The 24,418-nt window shown below is 35.2% G+C and overlaps 1 protein-coding gene across 1 annotated transcript in view; it reads left to right on the forward strand.

Moving 5' to 3' along the window:
* LOC148943242 (reelin-like) overlaps window positions 1-24,418 on the forward strand; it is a 215,875-nt gene that overhangs the window by 46,431 nt on the left and 145,026 nt on the right. Inside the window, exons 2-3 of the mRNA XM_089101779.1 lie at window positions 4,212-4,318; window positions 14,445-14,569. Of these exons, the coding sequence (XP_088957905.1) occupies window positions 4,212-4,318; window positions 14,445-14,569 (232 nt within the window). The remainder of the gene's footprint in view (window positions 1-4,211; window positions 4,319-14,444; window positions 14,570-24,418) is intronic.

Below are 24,418 nucleotides of genomic sequence, written 5' to 3' on the forward strand. Positions count from 1 at the left end.
GCAAATCGCTTTAGATGCAGAAACAAAGCATAAAGCTACAGTAATCTTTGACGATGGAAGAACGTTCACATTTGAACGTATGCCTTTCGGCTTATCATTTAGTACAAATTTTTTTAGTCCACTAATGAATTTGATCTTAGAAGATAACGAACCAGGAAGGAAAAAAGATACCTTGGCTTATTTAGATGATGTAATTTTGTTTAATGAAAACCTGGGAGACAACTTGGTTGGACTTAGAAAAATACTGGAAAAGTTTGAAAAGCAGGCTTAAAATTAAAACCAGAAAAGTTAAAAATAGTAGTGCCAAAATTAGTTTTTCTTGGACACCTGATAAACCAAAGTACTACTATTTCACCAAATCCATAAAAATTTACAGTCATAGAAAATTTACAGCCTCCTAAAGATCAATAAAGTTGCAGATCAGTTTGTGGATTGTTGAGCTATTTCAGAAGATATATTAAAAATTATGCAACAATAGCGCAACCTTTGACAAACCTTTTGAAAAAATCAGGTAAATTCGAATGTCCAGCGGACGCAAAACAAGTGCTGGATGAAATAAAAAGTTAATTAGTACAGGCACCAATACTTAAACTACCAGATTTGTCACAAGACTTCTGTTCACAAACAGATGCTTCGGGGTACGGTATTGGAGCCATATTGTTAAACATAAATTTGGAAGGAGTAGAATCAATAGTCCAATACGCCAGCAGGTCACTGACGGAGGCAGAAAGAAAATATTGGACAGTTGAAAGAGAATGCTTAGCAGTGGTAGTTTTTTAAAGAATATTTTCGACAATTTTTACTTGGAAAAAAATTAATTTTACACGTAGACAAAAATCATTAATTTGACTACATACGATGCAAAATACTTCAGCCCAGCTGACACGGTGGATACTACGTCTGCAAGCATATTCATATACCCCAATATATATAAAGGGCCGTACAAACATTTTACCAGACTATTTGTCACGAAATCTCAATACGGAAGGAAATTTGATTACAACCATCCATAGCGAACTGGAAGGGGTAGAAATACTATCTAATGAAATAATATTTCAAATCATCAAGATAAAGATCATTTTTGTTTAGCGATGAAATCCTTTTTATCAAAAGGAACGGAACTACCAGAGCACTTTAAAATTTTTTAACATATCTTATTTTCAGTGAAGCGGAAATGACGCAATAGACTTTAGAACTTTTATGGCTAGGAGTTGCGGTAGGAGGAAGTAGCCAAACTCCAGTTTATAGTAGTCTTAGTTCGTTTTAAGTTTGACTTGAATATTCAGTTTCATTTTTAGATGTTTTAAAATTTATTAATTCATCTTTATTAATGTCTTCCATCTTTATGTTTGATACGGTTTATTTATTTTATTTTTTTTTGGTTTTGGGTTTCATTTGTTTTTAATGTTCTAAAGCGTTCGTTTTCAGTTTGAATTATAATAGGAATGCAAAACTTCTTTCTCGGAAAGTTTTTTCTTCATAACTTTTTTGATAGACGTTTTTTTATTGCCAAAGTTTTATTATTGGTTAATAAAATAGATGTTTCTTAAGTTTTTCACGTCTTCGGATTAAGAATGTAAAATATCAGATTCTAATTTATTAGCTCTTTTTCGTCTCTTTTGATTTCTTTCAACATTCCCTGAAAATTTCAGATTAATTCCATTAGCATTATTGACAACCAGAATACCCATAGTGTCTTTTGATCAAGCTCAACTTACCTCTCAATATTCTCTTCTAGTTTCAACTTTATACCCTTAGCGGTTACTGAGATATTACAAAAATACCTTTTTGACAACTTTTAACAACAAGAGCGATGAAGAGAACTTAATAAGTTTAGAAGTTCCTGAGTTCCACTCAATGTTGTGTCATCGAACGATCAATCAGATGAAAAGATGGACATAGGTGATCAGCTTTACCCCCACAGAAAATCAGCAAAGGTAGTTCCTTGAGTCGAAATCTCATCAGAGGTGCTCCTGATCTGTAGGTGATGCCGATACGATAGTGGCAGATACAATCTTCCCAGCTTTTCAAGTCCTTTTGTCTGACGAGATCACGGACAAGATGATGCTGCAAACGAATGAAGAAATTGAAGGAACAGGAACCAAATACGGTAGAGCTAGAGCCTCAGAGGAGCCTAAAAATAGGATAAAGCTGAGTTTTATTTGGATTGTTCATTCGTACGGCAGCGCTAAAAGACAGACATCTCTCTGTTAACAAAATCTTTGATGCCAATATGAGCGGCTCTGCCAATTTGGGCCTCCACTAAAAACATAACTATAGATAGTTGGTTGACTTCCATTCAATGGTTGAAGAACCCTTGGAACCCCCGTACAACCTGACCATTATTGGAACGCTTCAAAAGAACAAACATGAAGTTCGTCCAAAACTTCTCGAGAGAAAAAGGCGTACTGAACTGAGTTCAATGATTTGCTTTGAACAGGAGGTTACCATGGTTTTATGCGGCCAAAAATGAAACACAATGGGCGTTCTACTGTCTACAATTAACGAGAGACCTTCTTTGGCTTTCTTTGGCACGAGAGACTCAAGTCGAAAACTGAAGTCATCGAGTACTTCAACTTGACTAAACCTAGTGTTGATACTTTTAACCAAATGTGTAGGAACATGTCATGTTCGAGGAAAACTAAAAAGTGGTTCTAATGTGTATTTTATGGGCTCTTAAACATCACTTCCATCACCTCTAATGTGGTATATAGCTTCAAGCACAAAAAAAAATTAGAGAGAAGCCACCTACAAGAAAATGCTACATGAAGGAACTCTACCGAGAGCTAGTGCTGACTCACATACAACAAAGGCTCTTAGGTTAAAATTTGAGCCGTCTACTCTAAGAACAAATTGAAGATGTTGCAGGAATTGCTAGTCCTTCTGGAAGCCCAACATCTCAGAACCAAAATGCAAATTTTGCTCGTTCTGTCCCTCGAAACTCCGTGGGATGGTGACCACCTTCTATACCAAGTGTGGTGGGACCATCTGCGCATCCCTTGTTGTACAATATATAAGTTATGACTAATTCTTTCATTTTTGTATTCTTTTATATGTAGTTAATGTACTGTTAAAAAAAACTATTTGGTACTTCGGCTCCTCGGTTTTTTTGCATTCATTCAAAGTCGAAGTAGTAAAATACGAAGTGACTGTATTAAAGCAACTTTCAGGACAGTATTTCAGTGTTGGTTATTCATCAGTAGTACTTTCCATTAGTACTGATATACCTACATAGTATCTTTTGATTTAGTTCAATATTCCCTGAAAATTCTCTGAAAGTTTCTGATTGATAACCGTAACTATTACTGAGCTATTTTAAATTAGCCATTTTGACAACTGGGATTCACAAAGTTTTATTTTGATTTAGTTTGGCATCCCTTTGACAGCTTAATACCCTTAACTATTTCTAAGGTGTCTTTAACATGCCATTTTGACAACCAGAATACGTATGGTGGATTTTTATTTAGTTCAATATCCCAATCGACATTTCCTAAAATTTTCAGTTTAATATTCTTAATAATCTACGGGGGTTTGAATATAGTGTTTGTGGATAGGTGTCATCAGTTGAGGTGGGACATGTGCATCTAATGTTGGGGAGGATGTTGAAGTTAAAGAGACTATGTGCATCCTATTTGTTAATAGGCGTAGCTACAATATTTTAGGAACTCAACTGCATTATTTTAGCTCTTAATTTCTCTTTTCTTGTCAGCGGTGACGTAGAAACCATACTTTCTTACCACTCAAACAATTCAACGGGAAATATTCTCGTCTTCCCACAACTTCTATCCCCACAAAAACCACTCTCTTAACCGCAAGTGAATATTTTGGCTTTATAAACACGGACGTCATTCGCGCAATATATTATAAAACAAAGAAAAACATCTAACCTACTCAAAAAGACAACGATAAAAATTTTCAAGCAAGGCCCACTTAAAATAAATTTTGAAAGAGTCTTAACGTCCAGCTAGCGTAGGTCCAGCTAAGAGTGACAATAAAGATTATTGATTCAAACTATTTGAATTAAGTTTGAAATTATTTGAATTTGAACAATTTTTTATTGCATTTATTTGCTTTTTTTGCAGCTAGCTTTGTATGCCTTTCGGATACTGGTTCAATGTATCTAGGCATGGACATGTGTGGACCTATAGGTTTTAGTTTCCTTCTTATGGTGTTACAAAGTCATTAATCTAATTCTACTCATTTTATTTCAGTTACTCTACGGTCTACTGAACTTTTCGACGCACTCTTAGTGACAGGCGTGCAAAAACTACTGAATCAGTACCCTAACACAGCCTTTGGAGGTCTTCCAGGACTGCCTGTAAGTAAACATAATTATTTATCTAATCTTATCTTTCCCCAGGCGTGTCAATAATTCTATGCCAAAACCTTGACCATATAAAAATTCAAAATTGGAATCTTATTTGACCTTATCCTAAGGGGGCATCCGGTTTTTGTAAGGTTGGTTTTGCGTTTTCTGTAAAGCTCTAGTTTTTATAATTCTACAGATATTAGAAAACATCACTAGTAACTTCCTTTAAGCTAGTTATAAATAGATAGCGATTTCAGAGGCAACGCTGTAGCGTTGCCTCTAGTAAAGGCCATACGGCTCCAATGTTTTATTATTTATTATTTTTTCCCAGAGGTATTTCATATGGAAGGGGCCGCTAGATAAACTTCAAAAAGAACTCATTCGATTGGAAATCGAGAGTTCTAGTGCCCTTTTCAAGGGTCAAAAGTGATTGGAAGGCAACTAACATCCCTTCCCCGCCCAATAGTTCTCTAAACACATCCAATCAAAATTTTGAGATATCTATTTTGTTCTACGTAGTTGATTTCCAAATAGAAATTTTATTTTTGAGGAGGACACTCCCCACAGTCCTCAGGGCAAGGGTTGTAAGTTATGCCCTTGGGGCATGTAAGGTTTTTATAGAAAGCTTTGTCTTATAAACTTCAAAAAGGACTCATTCCATTGGAAATTCAAAGGGCTAGTGTCCTTTTTAATAGTCCAAAGTAATTGGAAGAAAACTAACCCCCATCTCACGCTCACCTTTTCCCCAAACACATCCAATGAAAATTTTGAGATAGCCATTTTGTTCAACGTAGTTGAAAATTCAGGAAATTGGGCCTTGGAGAACAACCCCCCCTTCCCCAGCCCTCAGGGCAGGGTTGTAAGTTATGCCCTGGAGGCATATAAGGTTTTGTATAGAAAGTGTTGTCGTAGAAACTCCCGAAAGGGCTAATTCGATTGGAAATTTAAATGGGTAGTTCCCTTTGTAATAGTCGAAAGGGATTGGAAGGCAACTGACACCCCTTACACGTTCACCATTTACCCAAACACATCCAATCAAAATTTTTATATATCCATTTTGTTCAACGTAGTTGAAAGTTCTGGAAATTATATGCTTGAGCAGGACACTCCGCCTCCCCATTATTCAGGGGCAAGGGTTATAAGTTACGCCCTGGGGGCATATATGGTTCTTATGGAAAGAATGCTCGTATAAACTTCAGAGAGGGCTCATTTGATTGAAAATTGAAAGTTCTAGTTCACTTTTTAAGCTTCAAAATATATTGGAGGGTAACCAGCTTCCCCCCCCAAAGCTTTTTTTCCAAGTACATCCAATAAAAGTTTTAAGATAGCTATTTTGTAAAAAATAGTTCAAAGATCATATAACGAAAATTCCGGTGTCGACACAACCCTCCAGGGTCCAGGGGCAGGTGTCGTAAGCTATACCCTGGAGCCATATATGGGTCTTATAGAAGAGATGCTCTTATTAACTTCCAAGAGGGCTCATTTGATTGGAAATTGAAAGTTCTAGTTCACTTTTTAAGATTCAAAAGAGATGGAAGGGAACCTAGCCCCCCCCCACCACCACGCCCTTTTTTCCTCAAACCCATCTTTTTTCCTCAAACCCAGCTTTTTTTCAAAAATAGTTCAAAGACCATATAACTAAAAGTCCGGGGTCCATATAGCCCTCCAGGGCCCGAGGGCAAGTGTTGAAAGCTATATTCTGGGGTAATATATGGTTTTTATTGGAGGGATACTCGTAAGAACTTCAGAGATGGCTCATTTGATTGGAAATTGAGAGTTCTAGTTCAGTTTCTTAGACTCAAAATAGATTGGAGGGCAACTAGCCCCCCCACGCCCTTTTTCCCTAAATGCACCCAATAAAATTTTGAGATAGCCATTAAGTTAAAAATTTGCTTCAAAGTCAGATAACCAAAACACAGGTGTCGTCACAAGCCTCCAGGGCCCGGTGGAAGGCGTTGTAAGATATGGCTTGGGGCATATATGGTTGTCATGAAAGGGATGCTCACATAAACTTCAGAGAGGGCTCATTTGATTGGAAATTGAAAGTTCGAGCTCACTTCTTAATAGTCAGAAGAGATCCGAGGGTAGCTAGCCTCCCCCCCCCCGCCTTCTTTTTCCCAACCCATCTGATGAAAATTTTGAGGAAGAAATTTTGTTAAAAATAGTTCAAAGGTCGGATAAGTTAAAATCTGGTGTTAATGCAACCCCCCAAGGCCCATGGAAAGGCATTCCAAGTTATGCCACAAGGGCATGTATGGTTCTTATGAAAGCGATGCTCATATAAACTTCATAGAGGGCTCACTTGATTGGATGTTAAAAGTTCTAGTTCACTTTTTAAGAGTCAAGAGAGTTAAGGGCAACTAGCCCTTCCCGCTCTTTTTTCCCCAAACCCATCCGCTATAAATTTTGAGATAGCCAGTTTTTTGGAAATTGTTCAAAAATTAGACAAAAAAAAACTCCCCCGGGGCCCAGGGGATAGGCGTTGTAAGTGTTGTCCTGGGGGCGTATATGGTTCTTATGAAAGGGATGCTTGTATAAACTTCAGAGAGGGCTCATTTGAATGAAAATTAAAGGTTCTAGTTAAATTTTTAAGAGTTAAAAGATATCCAAGGGCAACCCCCACCACACACACCCTTCAAACAAACTCAACTTAAAAACAATAGGGAAATTTTTTCCAAGACAGTGCAATTTAAATCGGTGAATATTTTGGCCCTATGTCCAAGGGCTGTCTTCAGCACAACATTAAAGAAAAAATATATATAAAAACCAACTTACATTAAAATACGAAGTTCAAAACTAAAAATGCTTTTAAAAAACCTTTAAAACAGCCCCAGTATCCTTACTTCAACGAAGTTCAACCAGGACTGATAAATAAAATGATGAGAGAGGATAAATTCATTCAAACGAAATAAAATGAAATTATTAACTGCAAGTTTTCAAAGCTAATCTTGCTTTTATAGCGGCTAGTCTTAAAGGCCTTTTTGTAACGGGTTCGATACTATTGTCAATTGGTTTAATAAAATATTTTGTTTAAATCTTTAAAATTTTTTAAGTAAATCAGATGTTAAAACTCCGGGGTTGACACAACCCCCCAGGGACCAGGGACAGGCGTTATAAGTTTAACTCTGGGGATATATATGGTTCTTATAGAAGGGATACTCGTATAAACTTCAGAGAGACCTCATTTGATTGAAAATAGAAACTTCTATGTCACTTTTAAAGAGTCAAAAGAGACCGAAGGTTAACTAGTCCCCCCCGCGCCCTTTTTTCCCAAACCCATCCGATAAATATTTTGAGATAGCAATTCTGTTAAAAATAGTTCAAACATCAGATAATAAAAACTCCGAGGTTAAAACCAGCTCATTTTTTCACTTTAATATGGTTACTTTGATACCAGTTTTGATACTTTGATGAATATTTAATTTTTTTAAAAAGTTTTATTTTGAAATAAGGAATTTTTAAAAACTTGAAACTTTTTGCAATCAAAAGCTTAACAACAATTAATTTAAAAAAAAAACTTTCCGAAATATAAGTTTTTCAAAGAAAAGTAAAGGCAATTTTAAAATTAAGCTCAGCAGATACAAATACCTTTTAAAATTGAAGCTCAAAACGACCAGAAATTACTATTAAAGAATAAATGAAACCCAAAACGAACAGAAATTAAATAAACAATCATAGCAAAAACAAACAACAAGTAATAATATATATGAATTGATAGATCTTAAAGCGAGTAATGCTTACATTGAATATGAAAATCAAGCTTAAAACGAAAAAAAATATTCCCCTATTGAAGTATAAATGAAACTTAAAACGATCAGAAATTAAATTAACAATCAATGCAGACAAATATACAATAGATATTAATATAAATTAATAAATAAATCTTAAAACGAGTGAAACTTAAATTGAATGTGCAAATCAACCTTGAAACGAACAAAAATCACTACAAATAAGAATTTGGGTATGACCTCCTTCTTTCACTGTAAAAGTCTAAAACCCTACTGCGTCATAGGCACTTTACTGAAAACTATATTTTTCTTGATCAGTCTTGGAGAGCATAAACAAAATTGAATATTTGATGTATAATGATATTATTAATTCTTGAATGATTCATCAGTTCAAGAAGTTGTTTCACTGTAATTTAATTCTTATTTTCAATTTTGTAAAGAACTGGAAAAGAAAATATTTGTAATATAATTCGTTTTGAGTTAAGCGCCAATGACGCAGTAGGCTTTTGGTTTTTATTTACAGTCAGGAAAGGAGGCAGTATTCATACACTTGTTTGTAGTGAAACTATATTCGTCTCTAACAACTTTAAAAAGAACTAATAAATTAAACTGAATATTTGATACATAATTATATTAATTGTTGAAAATTCATTAGTTCAAAATTTTACTATAATTTTTACTTTTATTTTCAATGTTAAGCACAAAAGAAAGTATTTTCAATAAAAATGGTTTTCAGTAAAGCGCCAATGACGCAGTAGGTTTCAGACTTTCACAGTGAGAGAAGGAGGCAATACCCAAGCTCTTGTCTGTAGTGGTTTTTGTTCGTTTCAAGCTTGATTTGCGCATTCAATATAAGTTTCACTCGTATTAAGATCTTTTTATTAATTTACATTAATATCTATTGTATGTTTGTTTGCATTGATTGTTTATTTAATTTCTGTTCGTTTTAAGTTTCATTTATACTTCAATAGGAAAATTTTTTTTTTCGTTTTAAGCTTGATTTTCATATTCAATCTAAGTATTACTTCCATTAAGATATATTTATTCATTTATATTATTACTTGTTGTGTGTTTTTGCTATGATTGTTTATTTAATTTTTGTTCGTTTTGGGTTTCATTTATTCTTTAATAGTAATTTCTGGTCGTTTTGAGTTTGATTTTTAAAAGGTATTTGTATATGCTGAACTTAAGTTTAAAATGGCCTTTACTTTTCTTTGAAAAACTTATATTTCAGAAAGTTTTTTTTAATTGATATTACAAAAAAGCCATAGGGCCATGGCAAGACATAAAATACTACTCTTGCCGCTCAAAACAAGAATTCAACAACGCATATAAAACAAAATAGAAAAATAAACAAAATAACAACTTATATAGACGAAACAACGTTTTAAGCTCTCCCCTATCTCCCTCTCCCTATAATTTTTTTTCTATGTGCCATCCCCATTCCAACCGCTTTCTGAAACCAATGACTCACTTGACCCCATCTTACTTGAAAATAAGTATTTTCTTAAATCTAGTAATTCGGGGTAAAGGGCAAGAAAGCAATCAAATTCTCGGCAGAAGTATGGACCATCCATGGAAAAGATCCTTTCTGTTTCCTCCGTTTTCGCTTCGTGGATTTTAACTGCTTCTTCTGTGGCCCACCTTTCAATGCTGATGCACCCTCTCCTTCTGTGGGAATGATGTTATCGATGTCTTCAATTTATTCTTCTTCAAGAGGACCTGGTCTGAAATCTACTTCAACTCTTGCCGGGATGTCATTTAAAATCAGAGCCGTCTTGTCGTCGTCATTCCTTCAGCTTCAACAGATGCTTGATCAAACAGTTCGTGGTAACGAACTGTAAGTAAGGAACGACCCGGTTCAATGGTAACCGACACTCTAAAAAACGAAATTTTGATACCAATAGATACATCAAAAGAATCAGATTTTAATTCTGATTTCAAATAAATAAGTTTCATCAAGTTTCATTTTACCTATCAAAAGTTACGCGCCTGAGAAAATTTGGCTGATTTTCGAAAAAAGGGGGAAAGACCCCCTAAAAGTTATAGAACCTTAATGAAAATAATACCATCATATTCAGCGTACCAGAGAACCCTACTGTAGAGGTTTCAAGCTCCTATCTACAAAAGTGGAATTTTCCATTTTTTGCCAGAAGAAAGATCACGGATGCGTGTTTATTTGTTTTTTTTGTTTTTTTTTCCCAGGGGTGATTGTATCGACCGAGTTGTCCTAGAATATTCTGGGAGGACTCATTGGAATGGAAATTAAAAGTTATAGTGCCCTTTTTAAGTGACCCAAAAAATGGAGGGCAACTAGGCCCCCTCCCACGCTCATTTTTTTCCCAAAGTCACCAGATCAAAATTTTGAGATAGCCATTTTACTCAACATGGTCGAAAATATTATAACTATGTCTTTTAGGATGATTTAATCCCTTGAAGCCCCCAGGAGGAGGGCTGAAAGTTATGAACTTTACCCAATGTTAACATATAGTAGTATTGGTTATTGGGACCCGACTCAATGGTAACCGAAACCCTAGAAAACTGGTATTTTGATACAAATAGATACATCAAAAGAATCGGATTTTAATGCTGATTACAAATATATAAGTTTTATCAAACTTAATCCTACCCATCAAAAGTTACGTGCCTGAGAATATTTGGCTGATTTTCGAAAAAAGGGGAAAAGACCCCCTAAAAGTTATAGAACCTTAATGAAAATCACACCATCATATTTTGCGTATCAGAGAACCCTACTGTAGAGGTTTCTAGCTGCTATCTACAAAAATGTGGAATTTTGCTTTTTTTGCCAGAAGAAAGATCACGGGTGCGTGTTTATTTGTTTTTTTTCCAGGGGTGATCGAATTGACCAAGTGGTCCTAGAATATCGTGGGAGGGCTCATTGGAATGGAAATTAAAAGTTCTAGTGGCCTTTTTAAGTGAACAAAAAAATGGAGAGCAACTAGGCCCCCTCCCACGTTCATTTTTTTCCCAAAGTCACCTGATCAAAATTTTGAGATAGCCATTTTGTTCAGCATGTTCGAAAATATTATATGTATATCTTTTAGGATGACTTAATCCCCCGCATTTCCCGAGAGGAGGGCTGAAAGTTATGAACTTTACCCAATGTTAACATATAGTATTGGTTATTGGGAAGTATACGGTACAGACGTTTTCAGGGGAGATTTTTCCAGGTAGTTGGGGGGGGGGGTCGGGGGTTATGTGGGAGGATATTTCCATGAAGGAAGCTTTCATGGGGGAAGGGACGTTGCTATGAACCAGCATTATTTAAAAAAAGATCAGAAATTAAATGTAAAAAAAACAAGTTTTTCAGCTGCAACAGCAGCAACATCAAAACTTTAAACGAACAGAAAATATTACATATATGATTGGGTTCACCCCTAGTCAATACCTCACTTTTTAAGCCAGAGATTTTTTACTACTTTCATAAGAGTTATTTATTCTAATTAACGGCCTTTGTGATTAAGCGGTCATTTTTAAAGAATTGGAACAAAATTCGAACTTTCGCTTAAAGAGCAAGGTATTGACTAGGAGGCGAACCCCCAAATATATGTATTAAAAATATATGAATATAGCAGTTCGTTACGTAAGTTAATTCGCAAGTTACGTATATTTATTACTAATAAAAACGTTCGTAAATACAATGAAACAAGTTTCGAGAAAGCCATTTAACCAAATAAAAGTAAATTAATATGAAAATTTTGTTTTAATTATTCATGTACTGTGAGCCAAGATAAAAACCTGCATTTATTCAAAAACTTTCAAAAATTAAACAAAAAACAAGTTTTTTTAACTGAAAGTAAGGAGCGACATTAAAACTGAAAACGAACAGAAATTATTCCGTATATGAAAGGGGCTGTCCCCTCCTCAACGCCTTGCTCTTTACGCTAAAGTTTGACTTTCTCACAACTCTATTTTTTTAAACAATAAAAAACTTTAGCGTAAAGAGCGAGGCGTTGAGGAGGGGACAGCCCCTTTCATATACGGAATAATTTCTGTTCGTTTTAAGTTTTAATGTCGCTCCTTACTTTCAGTTAAAAAAACCTGTTTTTTTCATTTAATCAGGATAAAGAGGCAGGACAACAATCTTAACTGTGCCTCTCCCGTTGGGACAATCTCTTTCTATGTAGCATGAAATATTGCATTCAAATGCCTACAAGCACAGATATGGAAAAGGTGAGGCAGAGCATTATGAGCCTAACTAGAAAACTTCCGGGGGTTGGGAGAGAAGGGTTGTCCAGCGTTGCCAGGAGCTTTGTTTTCAGCAATTTTAAATGGAAATATTTCTCTTTTCCTATTTATATACAAAGGTTCAAAGCATTGCAAAATACGTGTACAGTGTATTTAAGAGGATTTGATACTTTAAATATCATTTTGTAAGCCTCAGTGTCGGCTGATTGTTTCAAAGGCAAAGGGTCCATTAGCGATCTCTTTCCGGGGACTACTTATCATCAAAATCTACTGAGAATTTGTGATTTGATTATAAAAATTTTATTGAAAAGACAATGGAATTCTGTCGGCAAAGTTTTAAATCAAAGCGGGTTGCAATGCAGAAAATACGTTGAGCTGTCAAATTGATCAAATGACATTTCTTTTGAGGTGGTTTTGAGTTTTTTCGTAGCTAGTATGCTAGGACGTTGTTAGGAACAACCCTTTCCTGAATGAAAAAAGATCTTGCTCTGTTTGATCGAAAAAACAAAATTTACGCGTTCTAATGATATAAGTTTCCGTAAACCTATATATATTTATCTCCAGCACAAAACAAGAGAACTTATAAGGCTTTTCTAAGATTTCAGGGAAAGCAAATGTGGGCTTTTAGTTTTCTACCGTTTGTTCGGATCGCTTATCCAAGCTCTACAAGTTATGGCAAGACCGCCCGAAATGGTTTGGCTACAGACTAAAAAGGTTTTAAGGGACGAGATAAACTAATTCTCTATGGTATTGAATCCCTTAAACATCAGCAAGCCCTATTGCACAGCTTGCGATGGCTTCAGCCAATTAGAAGACCAAAATTCACGCAAAATTTTCATTCATTTGAACAATAATATTCCTCTCTGTCCACCCGAAATTCAGCAATAGAAATATTAACTCGAACTTACTCAACAAACAAAGTTTCATCGAAAAATTGACTAAATATTCGAGTTTTGTCCCGAATGTCCTTCTTTTAGCTTATACCCTCTATAAATATTGCTTTCTTTCGCCATATACTAAAAAGTGTTTGGCCTCAACTGGACAATAAAAGGCTGATATCTATAAAGATCTTATTCAAATTCATCATCATGTTATTTATCATATTTAGATTGTTTTAAAGTATTATACTTCATTATAGCCCAAGACCCACTTGGTGTTTTTTTTTACCGAGTGTTTGTTTCACCAAGCGTATATTTTACCGAGCGTTTCTTGGAGGTGTATAGGATAGTATTGCAACTTACGTATTGGACGGTAAAAAATATTTGGTAAAATAAACTTCGACAGCAGCAATGCAGCCGTCCATTGTCACTACAGTAACCAAACGTCAAAATAAACGGTTGTTTATTTTAACGCCTACGCCGAGATGGTGGCCTATGGAACTAAATGAAAGCGTACGCACTTGGCATTTTTAACCGCTCACGACCACTGATGAGAGAGTGCGTTTGCAGAGGGTATATCACAAAAAAATAAATAAATACTAAACTGGAAGTCATAACAGAATTTTTTCTCCTGGGAAGGGAAAAGGCAATCGAAAAAAAGAATTCTAGATAATTTGATTAGAAAGTGCCCAGAAATTCAAGGAAGTTTGAAGTGTCAGGAGGCTGGACCCAAATTAGCTCTTGTCTTCGACCCTAAGCAAATCTAAGTCTATCTATCATAAATGAAATGAGTGCCAATCAATATTATGTGCCCTAAACTAAATACTATTTTAACAAAATTTGAATGCATTTTCGTTAAGAAAATTTCTACCTATTGGTTTTCAGAATAGTATCTAGTTTAACTGATACACCTCCCCCAATACCTGTAAGGGTAAGAAATTTATACGAACATTCAAGGGCATGCAAAACATATTTTTCAATGTGGAGAAGGGACGGCAGATGTGTCATTTTTTCACTAATTTTCAGTAAATATAGAACAATTTGTTTATTAATAATTGGATGAACCCAAATAAGTATATTTGTTTGCTTCTTCTTCAGTAGACGGCAAAAAATAAAATCTTATTGTACAGTTTCAGATTTAATTATAATCTATCAGATGCATTATGATCAATTGATGTTGCGACGTTAGAGTGTTTAACACCCAGTGTGTACGCGCTAGAGTAGCAATGGCAGAAAAAACACTCGGTAAAAAACGCCAAGCGTGTCTCGGCCTAAGGTTAGTAGTTAGTCTGATTGTTTTGACATTTACTTCTTATTTAGGTTGGAGGAAGTAATGCAGGTAACTTGTGTTCTCTTGTCTACTCACATCAAAGCCGACGTCTACAAACAAAGGCAAATTTTTTCTGGCAGGCACCACCAAAAGGCACAGGATGTGTGGAATTTATGTGAGTTTACGTTCAGTTTTATACAAGTATTTTAAATAGTTCTTTCTTCTTATTGGTGTAAAATTTCATGCAAAAGAACCAATCAAGCTATGCCTTCCTTTTTTCGACATAACACCTTTAAATTAGGTGTTGTTTTCTTAGATCACACTGCCGTTCTAAGACGAACAAATAAACTTTCAAACGGGGATAAATCCATTTATTTAGACAGTGAAAAAACAGGTACAAAAGTCCAGATATTTCAAGCACATATGCAGCAACCGTCTCCAGTAGAAATACTAAAATAATAAAATTGAAACTAGCATAAAACAAAATAAATAACTTTTCGGGTCATTCACAAAATAATGAACTTCCGGATTATTCACTAGATTATTTTCAGAGAGAACTTTGAGTGAACTCAAGAACTTTGAATGAACTTTGTCATTGAACTCTCTCTGAAAATAATCTAGTGAATAATCCGGAATTTCATTATTTTGTGAATAACCCGAAAAGTTATTTATTTTGGTTTATACAAATTTGCTAGTTTCAATTTTATTATTTTAGTATTTCTAATGAAGACGGTCGCTGTGTATGTGACCGAAATATCTGGACTTTTGTACTTGTTTTTTTTTTTTCACTGTCTAAATAATTGGATTTGTCCCCATTTGAAAGTTTATTTGTATGCCTTCCTTTTATAAACGTTCAAATGGGGGTAAATCCACTTATTAGATAGTGAAAACAGATACAAAAGTCTAGATATTTCGGCAACATTTACAGCAATTATCATCAGCATATACACTAAAGCATTAAACTTAAACTAACATATTTATACAGAACAAATTACTTCCGGTTCATTCAGTAGATTTGTGTGAGCGCGTTCAATAACCGGGTTCATCCTAAGTCTTGAGATTTTAATTTACTTCTTTAATATTGCCTAAATGCAAGTTGAATTTCTAATAAAGGTGTTAAAATTGTCTTCGTCATAGAAGATCTCGTTCGTCATAGAAAGGCAGTGTGGTCTTGGAAAAAACCCTAATTTAACGTATTACGTCGAAAATGCGTTTTTTTTGTTGGCTCAAAGTTTAGCTTGTGAGTATTACATGTAAATATTGCTCTTATCAAGATAATGCGTAAACAACGGGTATCTAAACAATGTGATAGGGATGCGGAAACACGTCAGAAAAATAAACCAATCGAATTACAGTAAACTTTTTACTTGGTAGTGTTGGACATTGATATTTCTTTTTCTCTTGGGCTTTGGCATCACTCTGTATCTGTTCGGATTATTCTTTTTTGTCTCTTTGTAATGAGAATTATATCGTGGCTACTGTATTAGTTTAAAATAGATTATCACTACAGATAATATGGATTTTAGTAATCCAAGACGACTGTAACCGCGTCAAAACGAAGGAAAAAATAAAAAACAAAAAGATCAAAAAAAGAGAAGCAAAAGGGAAAGAGAAAAGTAGAAGTAATAAAGAAAAAAAGAGAAGTACCCAGAAATCTTCCCCTCCCACGTTTGTCCTAGCCTATTGCCGTGTTATTTTCATTCATTTTTATTGTATTATCTAACTATTCTCTTTACTATTATCCTCTTTTCTACTTTACTGCTCTCTTACTAGCTTTCTTTGATGAAAAGAGAACAAGAGAAATTACACTCCTATTTCTGTGTTAAAGAGAAGGGTTTATATCTATTGGATTGTTTCTGTGACGTATTTTCGGCAGCTTATCACGTTGTTCCTTGGCCAGCTTTTTTAAAAACATGCATCAAATAGCCTGATGGTTAGGCCTGGAACTATTGTAAGACACTGAAAAGAACTCAAAAACCTAGTTAGTTACTTGGTGTGAAGTTTTAGGGAAGTAAAAAAGAACCAAATGTCTTGGAGCCACATAGTTTTCTACAAGTAAATTCTCTGTTTCTCTGTGGGTGCAAATACAGTGGCTGTATCATTGGTGAGTAGAGCTATAAAGGGAAAAACTCGTAATTTAGTTAATTTATTAATGTAGGAAACGTGTTAATGTAGGAAAAGATTGAAGGAGTTTTTGACAGATTGGAAGGGAAGGAAGATTTATTTTACGAGGAAGATTTAGAGGCAATACTAAAAGGGTTAAAAAAATAATAAGGCCCGGAATGCTGATAGTGCGGTAGATTATTTTTTTTTAACATGGTAGTTGTGTCGTTAGAAGTAAATTACTAAAGATTATGAATATGATTTTTGAAAAAGGGAAAGTACCTAGCGATTTTAGGAAAGCTTTTATTAAACCTCTCTGTAACAAAGGTGATGAGAGCGAGTGTTGTAATTATAGAGGTATTAGCTTAGTTTAATAATACTCTTTACGTTTATAGATTTTTAGAGATGCTGTAGATAAGGATTTAAGAGAAAGCTAGTGGAGCTATAGGAAAGGGAGGGGATGCGACGACAAAATTTTCATTATTAGATTTAAAATTAAAAAGTGCCTGAGTTATCAGACCCCTTTAGTCCTCAGTCTTATAGATTATGAACGAGCGTCTGAATTATTCGGTATAAGAACTGTAGCGTCTATGGGATAAGGGATAACGGATATGGGATAACGTCTATGGATAAGGGATATCCCTATGTGCTGTTGAATCAAAAGAAACAAGTTTTCTAACTGAAAGTAAGGAGTAGCATTAAAAGTTAAAACAAACAAAAATAATTTCATATGTGAGGGGAGCTACCCTCTGATGAATAACTCATTCTTCACGCTAAAGCTCTTAACACTTTAAAATAGTTTCTTATTTTAATTAAACGACCCTGTGTTTCAGAAGTCGTTCTTGAAGACTTGGAACAAAAGGTCAAACTTTAGTGCAAGGAGCGAGGTATTGAGGAGGGGGTGCCCCTCCTCAATAATTTCTGTTCGTTCTAAGTGCTGCTCCTTACTTTCAATTGAAAATTTGTTTTTTATTTAATTTCTGATCGATATCCTAATAATTCCAGGATATCACCCCTCCTTGGAAAATCCACCCAAATAATTCCTCGATGGGAAACTAATCCCGCGTAAATATCCCTCTCCCTTAGAAAATTCCTCATGGACAATTCTATGGTCGTTGAAAAAATCTACCCGAAATATTTCCTGTGGACAGTTCCGCCTAAAGAATTCTCCTTACTTCATTTGGAAAAAAATTGTTTTTATTTAATTTCTGATCGTTTCTCCGATCATACCGGAAAATCCCACGTTCGTAGAAACTCTTCCCGAAAATGCTTTCCCCCATTGTAATGTTTTCCGCAGGAAATTTATCTCACAAAAAACTCCTCCATGGAGAATTACTCCCGCAGAAAATCCTCTCCCCCACAAAAACAGAAAAATTCCCCCCAGACCGTTCTAGCCCCTCTGAAAATTTCTCCTGGCCAATTCCCCCCCAGAACACCTCCACATGTAAAATTGAGTCCCTAAAGAGAAAGTAAGATCGATAAAACGAATTTCATATAGGAATTCTTGCAAATCCCCCCCCCCCCCGTGTAAAATAACTCTAGGAAATTTATCCCCTAAATTAGGAGATTAGAAGATTTATCCTTCTACAGTGATCTACAGGGTGTCCAAAAAGTCTGGATACATACAAATTTTGATATTTTATTTGACATTTTTGTATAGAGGAGCTTGAAAATTTTATGCAGGGTTCTCTGGCACGTCGAAAATGATCGCACGGTTTTCATTAAGTTTCCTTGAATTTTAGGGGATGTTTCCCTCCTATTTCCAAATCAGGCAAATTTTTTCAGGCTCGTAATTTTTACTGCGTAAACATAAACTTGATGAATTTTATATATTTAGAATCAGCACAACAAGCTGATTCTTTTGATGCATCTACTGACATTTCGATAGTCATGCAAATTTTCTCAGACTCGTAGTTTTTTTTTAGTAACATTAAAATGACAAATCTTACATATTTGGATTCAGCACAAAAATCCAATTCTTTTGATGTATCTATTTTTTTTTCAAAACTTTGTTTTCAGAATTTTGTTTACTATTGGGCCATAGTTAGGCAGGGTTACGTTCTATACCCACCTGTACAGATTTTTTTTATGGACTTTGTCCTAAGAAAAACAGAAAATGTTATGGGAGAGCATGGAATAAAATAGAAGAGGGAAATTCTTCTAGAATTAGATTATGCTGATGATTTGAGTTTCCTAGATGAAAATATTAGTAAATTGAATGGTTTTTTTCCGATGTTCTAAGAATTATTTGTTATGGAGATTAAGTCGCTTTGACAGGGAATAGATTAAGGTTAATAGTTGAAGTTCAGTAACGAGAATATCGATCAATGGGATAGTTTCCATTATCTGGGTAGTATCATAGGCAGCGCAATCGCGCTGCCTAAGTAAAGAACGATGTTGGTACTATGTATTATTTTTTTTTTCCTAGACCAGGTTACTTTGTATTGACAGAGTTGTTATGGAAACTTCGAAAAAGACCTATTTGATTGGAAATTGAAAGAGCTAGCGTCCTTTTTAATAGCCAACAGTTATTGGAAGGCAGCTAACATCTTCTCCAAGCCCACAATTTCCCCAAAAACATCCAATCAAAATTTCAAGATAGCCATTTTGTTCAGCGTAGTTGATTTCCAGATAGAAATTATATTTTTGAGGAGGACATTCCCCCACAGCCCTCAGGGCAAGGGTTGTAAGTTATGCCCTGGGAGCATATAAGGTTTTTATATAATGTTTTCGTAGAAACTTCAAAAAGGGCTCATTTGATTGGAAATTGAAATGGCTAATGCCCTTTTTAATAGTCGAAAGTGTTTAGAATGTAACTAAAATCCCTTCCACGCCCGCCATTTATCCAAACACACCCAATCAAAATTTTTAGATAGGCATTTTGTTCAAAGCAGTTGACAGGTCGGGAAATTATATCTTCGAGGATGACACTCCCCCACAGCCCTCAGGGCAAGGGTTGTATGGAGCTAAAAGAGGAGAGGAAATAGTAAATGATAAATAAAACCAAAAAGGGTGAGGAAACGAGGATTTTGTCAGTCAGTGATAAAATATGAAGACGAAAAACCAGCAAATATTTCGACAAGGACCTCCGCCAAGTCGTCCTCAGTGCTATAAAAAAAAACACAAAAAAAAACAACAAGAATCTCATTACACAAGATCTGAACAAACAATGAATGAAAGACCAAAGCCGAAACCAATGAAAAAAAGGTTACCTAGCAATACTTTTTGCTCTTCTGCCATTTCGGTTTTCATTAGATATGTTAATAGGTTCTCTTAAATTTGAATGGGTATTAGTATCAAAAGAGTCTTTTAGTATTGAGCCGCTATAAACTGGGCTTAATTAAAGGCGTTAATTGCTCTTTTTTATAACCATATTCCTGTTTATTTATATTTTTTTTATCTCAATTACCTCTTTGAAAGATTGCGGTGGGCCATTTACAGTAGATATTAAAGTTGCCTCCTCAAAAAGAACAAGATGTGTAGGATTTTCAAAAATATGCTGGGCCAATGCGGAATCAAAGTTGTCATTTTTATTTTTCAATCTCAGGGACTTATCTATTGAAGTTTTGTGTTCATGCAAACGTTCATCAAGTTGTTGATGGGTCCTACCAATGTAAAATTTCCCACATGAACACGGGACTCTGTAGACACCACTACCCAGTACTTGGTCAGTTTTATCTTTTCCTCGGTTTAAAAAATGTTCAACTTTTTAAAAGTTTTCCAAGTTTATCACTAAGTTCTGAAATGTATGGTAGAGTGGTGAAAGTTTTTTTCTTAATTGCCGGAACCACTGAATCAAGGAGGATGGGCTCCCTGTTATCTTAATTAATCTTTTTAATCGTCTATCTAGGATATTTTCAACAAGGTTTATTGGGTAGCCATTGCAGAATAGAATCTATATCACATAATTTAATTCAGAAATTACATGATTAAGTGAACAGATCTTTAAAACTCTGTCGACTAAAGAGATTATTACCCCTCTTTTAACAGAAGGAGGGTGATTTGACGAGAAATGTAGATGCCGATCGTTATGGATCGGCTTTCTGTATATAGAAAATCCAAGGCTAGGAGTATTTTTTATTATCAAAACATCCATGAAAGGGAGCTTTCCTGAATATTCTAGTTCCATTGTGAACTGGAGGTTTGAACCAAAAGAGTTTAAATGTACCAAAAGATCTCCAAGAGAGTCCTGTCCATATTCCCAGACAGAAAGGATATCATCAACGAACCGAAACCAGAGGGAGTGTTTTAAGTGGAAACTATTCAAAGCAGATTGTTCTATGAAATCCATGTAAAAATTTGTCAAATAAGAAGACAAAACACTACCCATGGACAGGCCCATAATTTGAAGGGAAAATCTATCTCGGAACTTAAAATACGAAGAAAAATTGTTTCAATGACAAACAAGCGTCATTATTGTGTCAATTTCCAAAGTTTTGTAATCTGACCAAGCAGAATTTTCCTCTAATTTTCTTTGTAAGGCCTGCTCACATTTACGTACATCGTATGAAGCGTACATAGAAACTGCATCGAAACTAGATAGATGGTTTATTCTGTTTTACTTTTAAATTTTAACTTCTCAACAAGATCTATAGAATTTCTTATGCAAGATTTCTGTGTGCTTAAAAGAGGCTTAAAAATGGTGGCCAAGAACTTTCCTACACCTGTAGCTGGAGAACTATAACATGCTACAATAGGACGTAGGCTAACGGAATATCTTTCTTATGGATTTTAGGCAGACCATAAAACTTTGGGGCTGAACATCCCCTGGGGTAGAATTTTTTCTACATTTGAGAGGTAATTAGTCTACTGTCTTTTAAAATTCCTAATTATTTTCTCAACTGTTGTGTGCATTTGTCTGTGGGATCACTTTTTATTTCTTTGTAAGTATTTTTATCCATTCAAAGAGCATTTTCTGTCATTTTATAATCTGCAGAATTCATAATTACTACTGTGTTTCCTTTGTCTGCTCTTGTAATTACTGTATTTTTATTTTTTTCTAAGTTCCGGAGGATTTTAATTTCTTCTTTTGACTGAGTTGAAAGCGACAAAGATGGCCTATAATCAAGAATAATATTTACAATTTCACCTCTGGGTAGGTCTGGATTTTCTACCTCCCCATGAGATCTAAAAATAGCAGATTCCACACCCGTAATAATTTCTGATGTATTTACGGTTGTTTTATGGCTCAAAGTGGTGTCTCAGGAAAAGTTAAAATTGACCATGTACTGGGTGGTTGTGTCTACTGAGTCCCGTGTTCATGTGTAAAATTTTACATTCGTAGGACCCATCAACAACTTGGTGAACGTTTGCATGAACACGAAACTCCAATAGACAAGTCCCTGAGATTGCAAAATAAAAATGACAGCTTTGATTCCGCATTGGCCCAGCATATTTTCGAAAATCATACACATCTTGTTCTTTTTGAGGAGGCAACTTTAATATATACTGTAAATGGCCTACCGCAATCTTTCAAAGAAGTAATTGAGAGGAAAAGTATTGCTCATTGGTTTCGGCTTTGGTTTTTCAGTCAGTGTTTGTTCAGATCTTGTGTAGTGTACTCTAGAAGGATAGATTCTTTTTTTTTTTTTTTTTTTTTTTTTTTTTTTTTTTTTTTTTAGCACTGAGGACGGCTTGGTGGAGTTCCTTGTCGAACTATTTGCTTGTTTTTCGTCTTCATATTTTACTCACCCTTTTTTGGTTTTATTTAAGATTTATTATTTCCTTTCCTCTCTTAGGTCCATGCGTCATGTATAGCCAATGTGGTCTTAGAAAGTATAGTAAGGGTTGTAAGTATATGCCCTGGGGCATATAAGATTTTTATTGAAAGATTTGTCGTGGAAACTTGAAAAAGGGCTCAATCGATTAGAAATTCAAAGTGATAGTGCCCTTTTTAATAGTCGAAAGTTATTGTAGGGCAAATAAACCCCTCTCACGCCCACCTTTTCCCCAAACACATCCAATCAAAACTTTTAGACAATCATTTTGTTCAACGTAATTAAAAGTTTTAGAAATTAGATCTTTGAGGATGATAACCCCCTCAGAGCCCTCGGGGCAAGAGTTGTAAGTTATACCCAGGGGGCCTATAAGGTTTTCATAGATAGTTGATGTTTTAGAAACTTCAAAAAGGGCTCATTCGATTGGAAATTAGGGGGGCTTGTGCTCTTTTTAATAGTCGAAAGTGATTGGAGGATAACTAACACCCCTCTCACACCCACCGTTTCCCCAAACACATCCAATGAAAATTTTGAAATAGCCGTTTTGTTCGACGAAATTAAAAAGTCCGGAAATTATGTTTTTGAGGATGACACTCCTCCCACAGCGCTCAGGGTAAGGGTTGTGATTTAAGCCCTGAGGGCTTATAATTATTTTATAGAAAGCGTTGTCGTAGAAACTTTAAAAAGGAATCATTCGATTGGAAATTGAAAAGGCTAGTGCCCTTTGTAATAGTCAAAAGTTATTGGATGGCAAGTACACCCCTCTCACGCCCACCATTTCCCCAAACACATCGAATAAAAAATCTTTGCCCCTCCCAGACCTCGGTTTGCCCACCAAAACTTAGTTTGTCCCCCCCCCCTCCCCAGCTGAAATATAGTTTCTTCCATAATCTTGTCAAAACTAAGATAAACCTACATTCAAGCATAAATAGAAACATATTATTTTTTAGTACATATTTACCTTTATAGTACTATAAAGTATCTTTATTTTGTTTTATTGCACTAAATGGTACCTTTATGGTACCAAATGGCTTTTTTTAGTTTTTACTGTCATTTTCACTTGATTTTGGAAAATTGTCTCCAACTTCGCCCCCCCCCCAGGAGTTTGACGAAATTACGGCCCTGCTGCAGACCAAGATTAGAATTCTGGAAGCTACAGTGATGTCAGTAGTGAAGCAGGGTTCTGAAATGGGGGCGCTACTAAAGACGGAGTAGGACTTGTTAAATGTTTTCCAGAGGAACTATCTACGGGTTATTTTGGGAACATACCTGACTTACGGTGTTTCAAACAATAGTCTGTACGAAAAATGTGGTTCTACCCGATTTCTAGGGCTATAACGATGAAAAGGTTGAGAGGGCTAGGAAACATTCTGTGAATGAAGGACGAGAGAATACCAAAGATTGTCCCTTTTGCCAATCATCTAGGTTTAAACAAAAAGTAGGTCGTCCCCAAATAAGGTGGGAGGAGGTCGCAGGGAAAGATTTAAAGGGAATTTAACTTCGCAAGAGGATGAAAAGAGGGAGGCTTTGAACATTTAGAGATAAAGGAGGAGCGTGCGTAGCTGTGTTGACCTCGAGCGGCCTGGTGCTGCTGTGCGTTGTTAGGAGCATTAGTAATAGTATTGACAGTTGCAATAGCAAAGAATGCATAACGGTACTAGGAAGGAATTAAATAAAATTTATGCTGATGCGAGATCACGAATGCATAGCCAGATAGTTAGTGCTTAAACTTCTTTAGTTTATTTTATTGCATATGTTTCTTTATCGATGTTTTTACTATTTCTTGGTATCAATCAAACAGTCAATCATTTATTAAAACAAAAAAGGAAAACAAGAAAAACAATTAAAAACATAAAAAGGTTACTTGGCCCAAGAAGCTTGGCTTGTAATGGGTAATAGTGGGTATAGTAGGTATGTAGCTGGTATGTGTATATCCAACTTTCTTTGAAGTAAAATGCGTGAATAATAATCCATTCTTCAAATTTTTGCCGTTTTAATGTCATCAAATTAGCAATGCTATAGCATCAGATACAATACTGTAGTGTTGCCTATGGTAAAGGCCATAAGGCTTCTATGTCTTATTATTATTTTTTCCCTAAAGGAGCTTCATATGGAAAAGGTGGTCGTATAAACTTCCGAGGGACTCATTCGATTGTAAATTGGAAGTTCTAGTACCCCTTTTAAGAGTCGAAAGTAATTGCATT

Source organism: Artemia sp. Qi Xiang Cuo, chromosome 15, assembly GCF_049724085.1.
Source record: "Artemia sp. Qi Xiang Cuo chromosome 15, ASM4972408v1, whole genome shotgun sequence".
Classification (NCBI taxonomy): Eukaryota; Metazoa; Arthropoda; class Branchiopoda; order Anostraca; family Artemiidae; genus Artemia; species Artemia sp. Qi Xiang Cuo.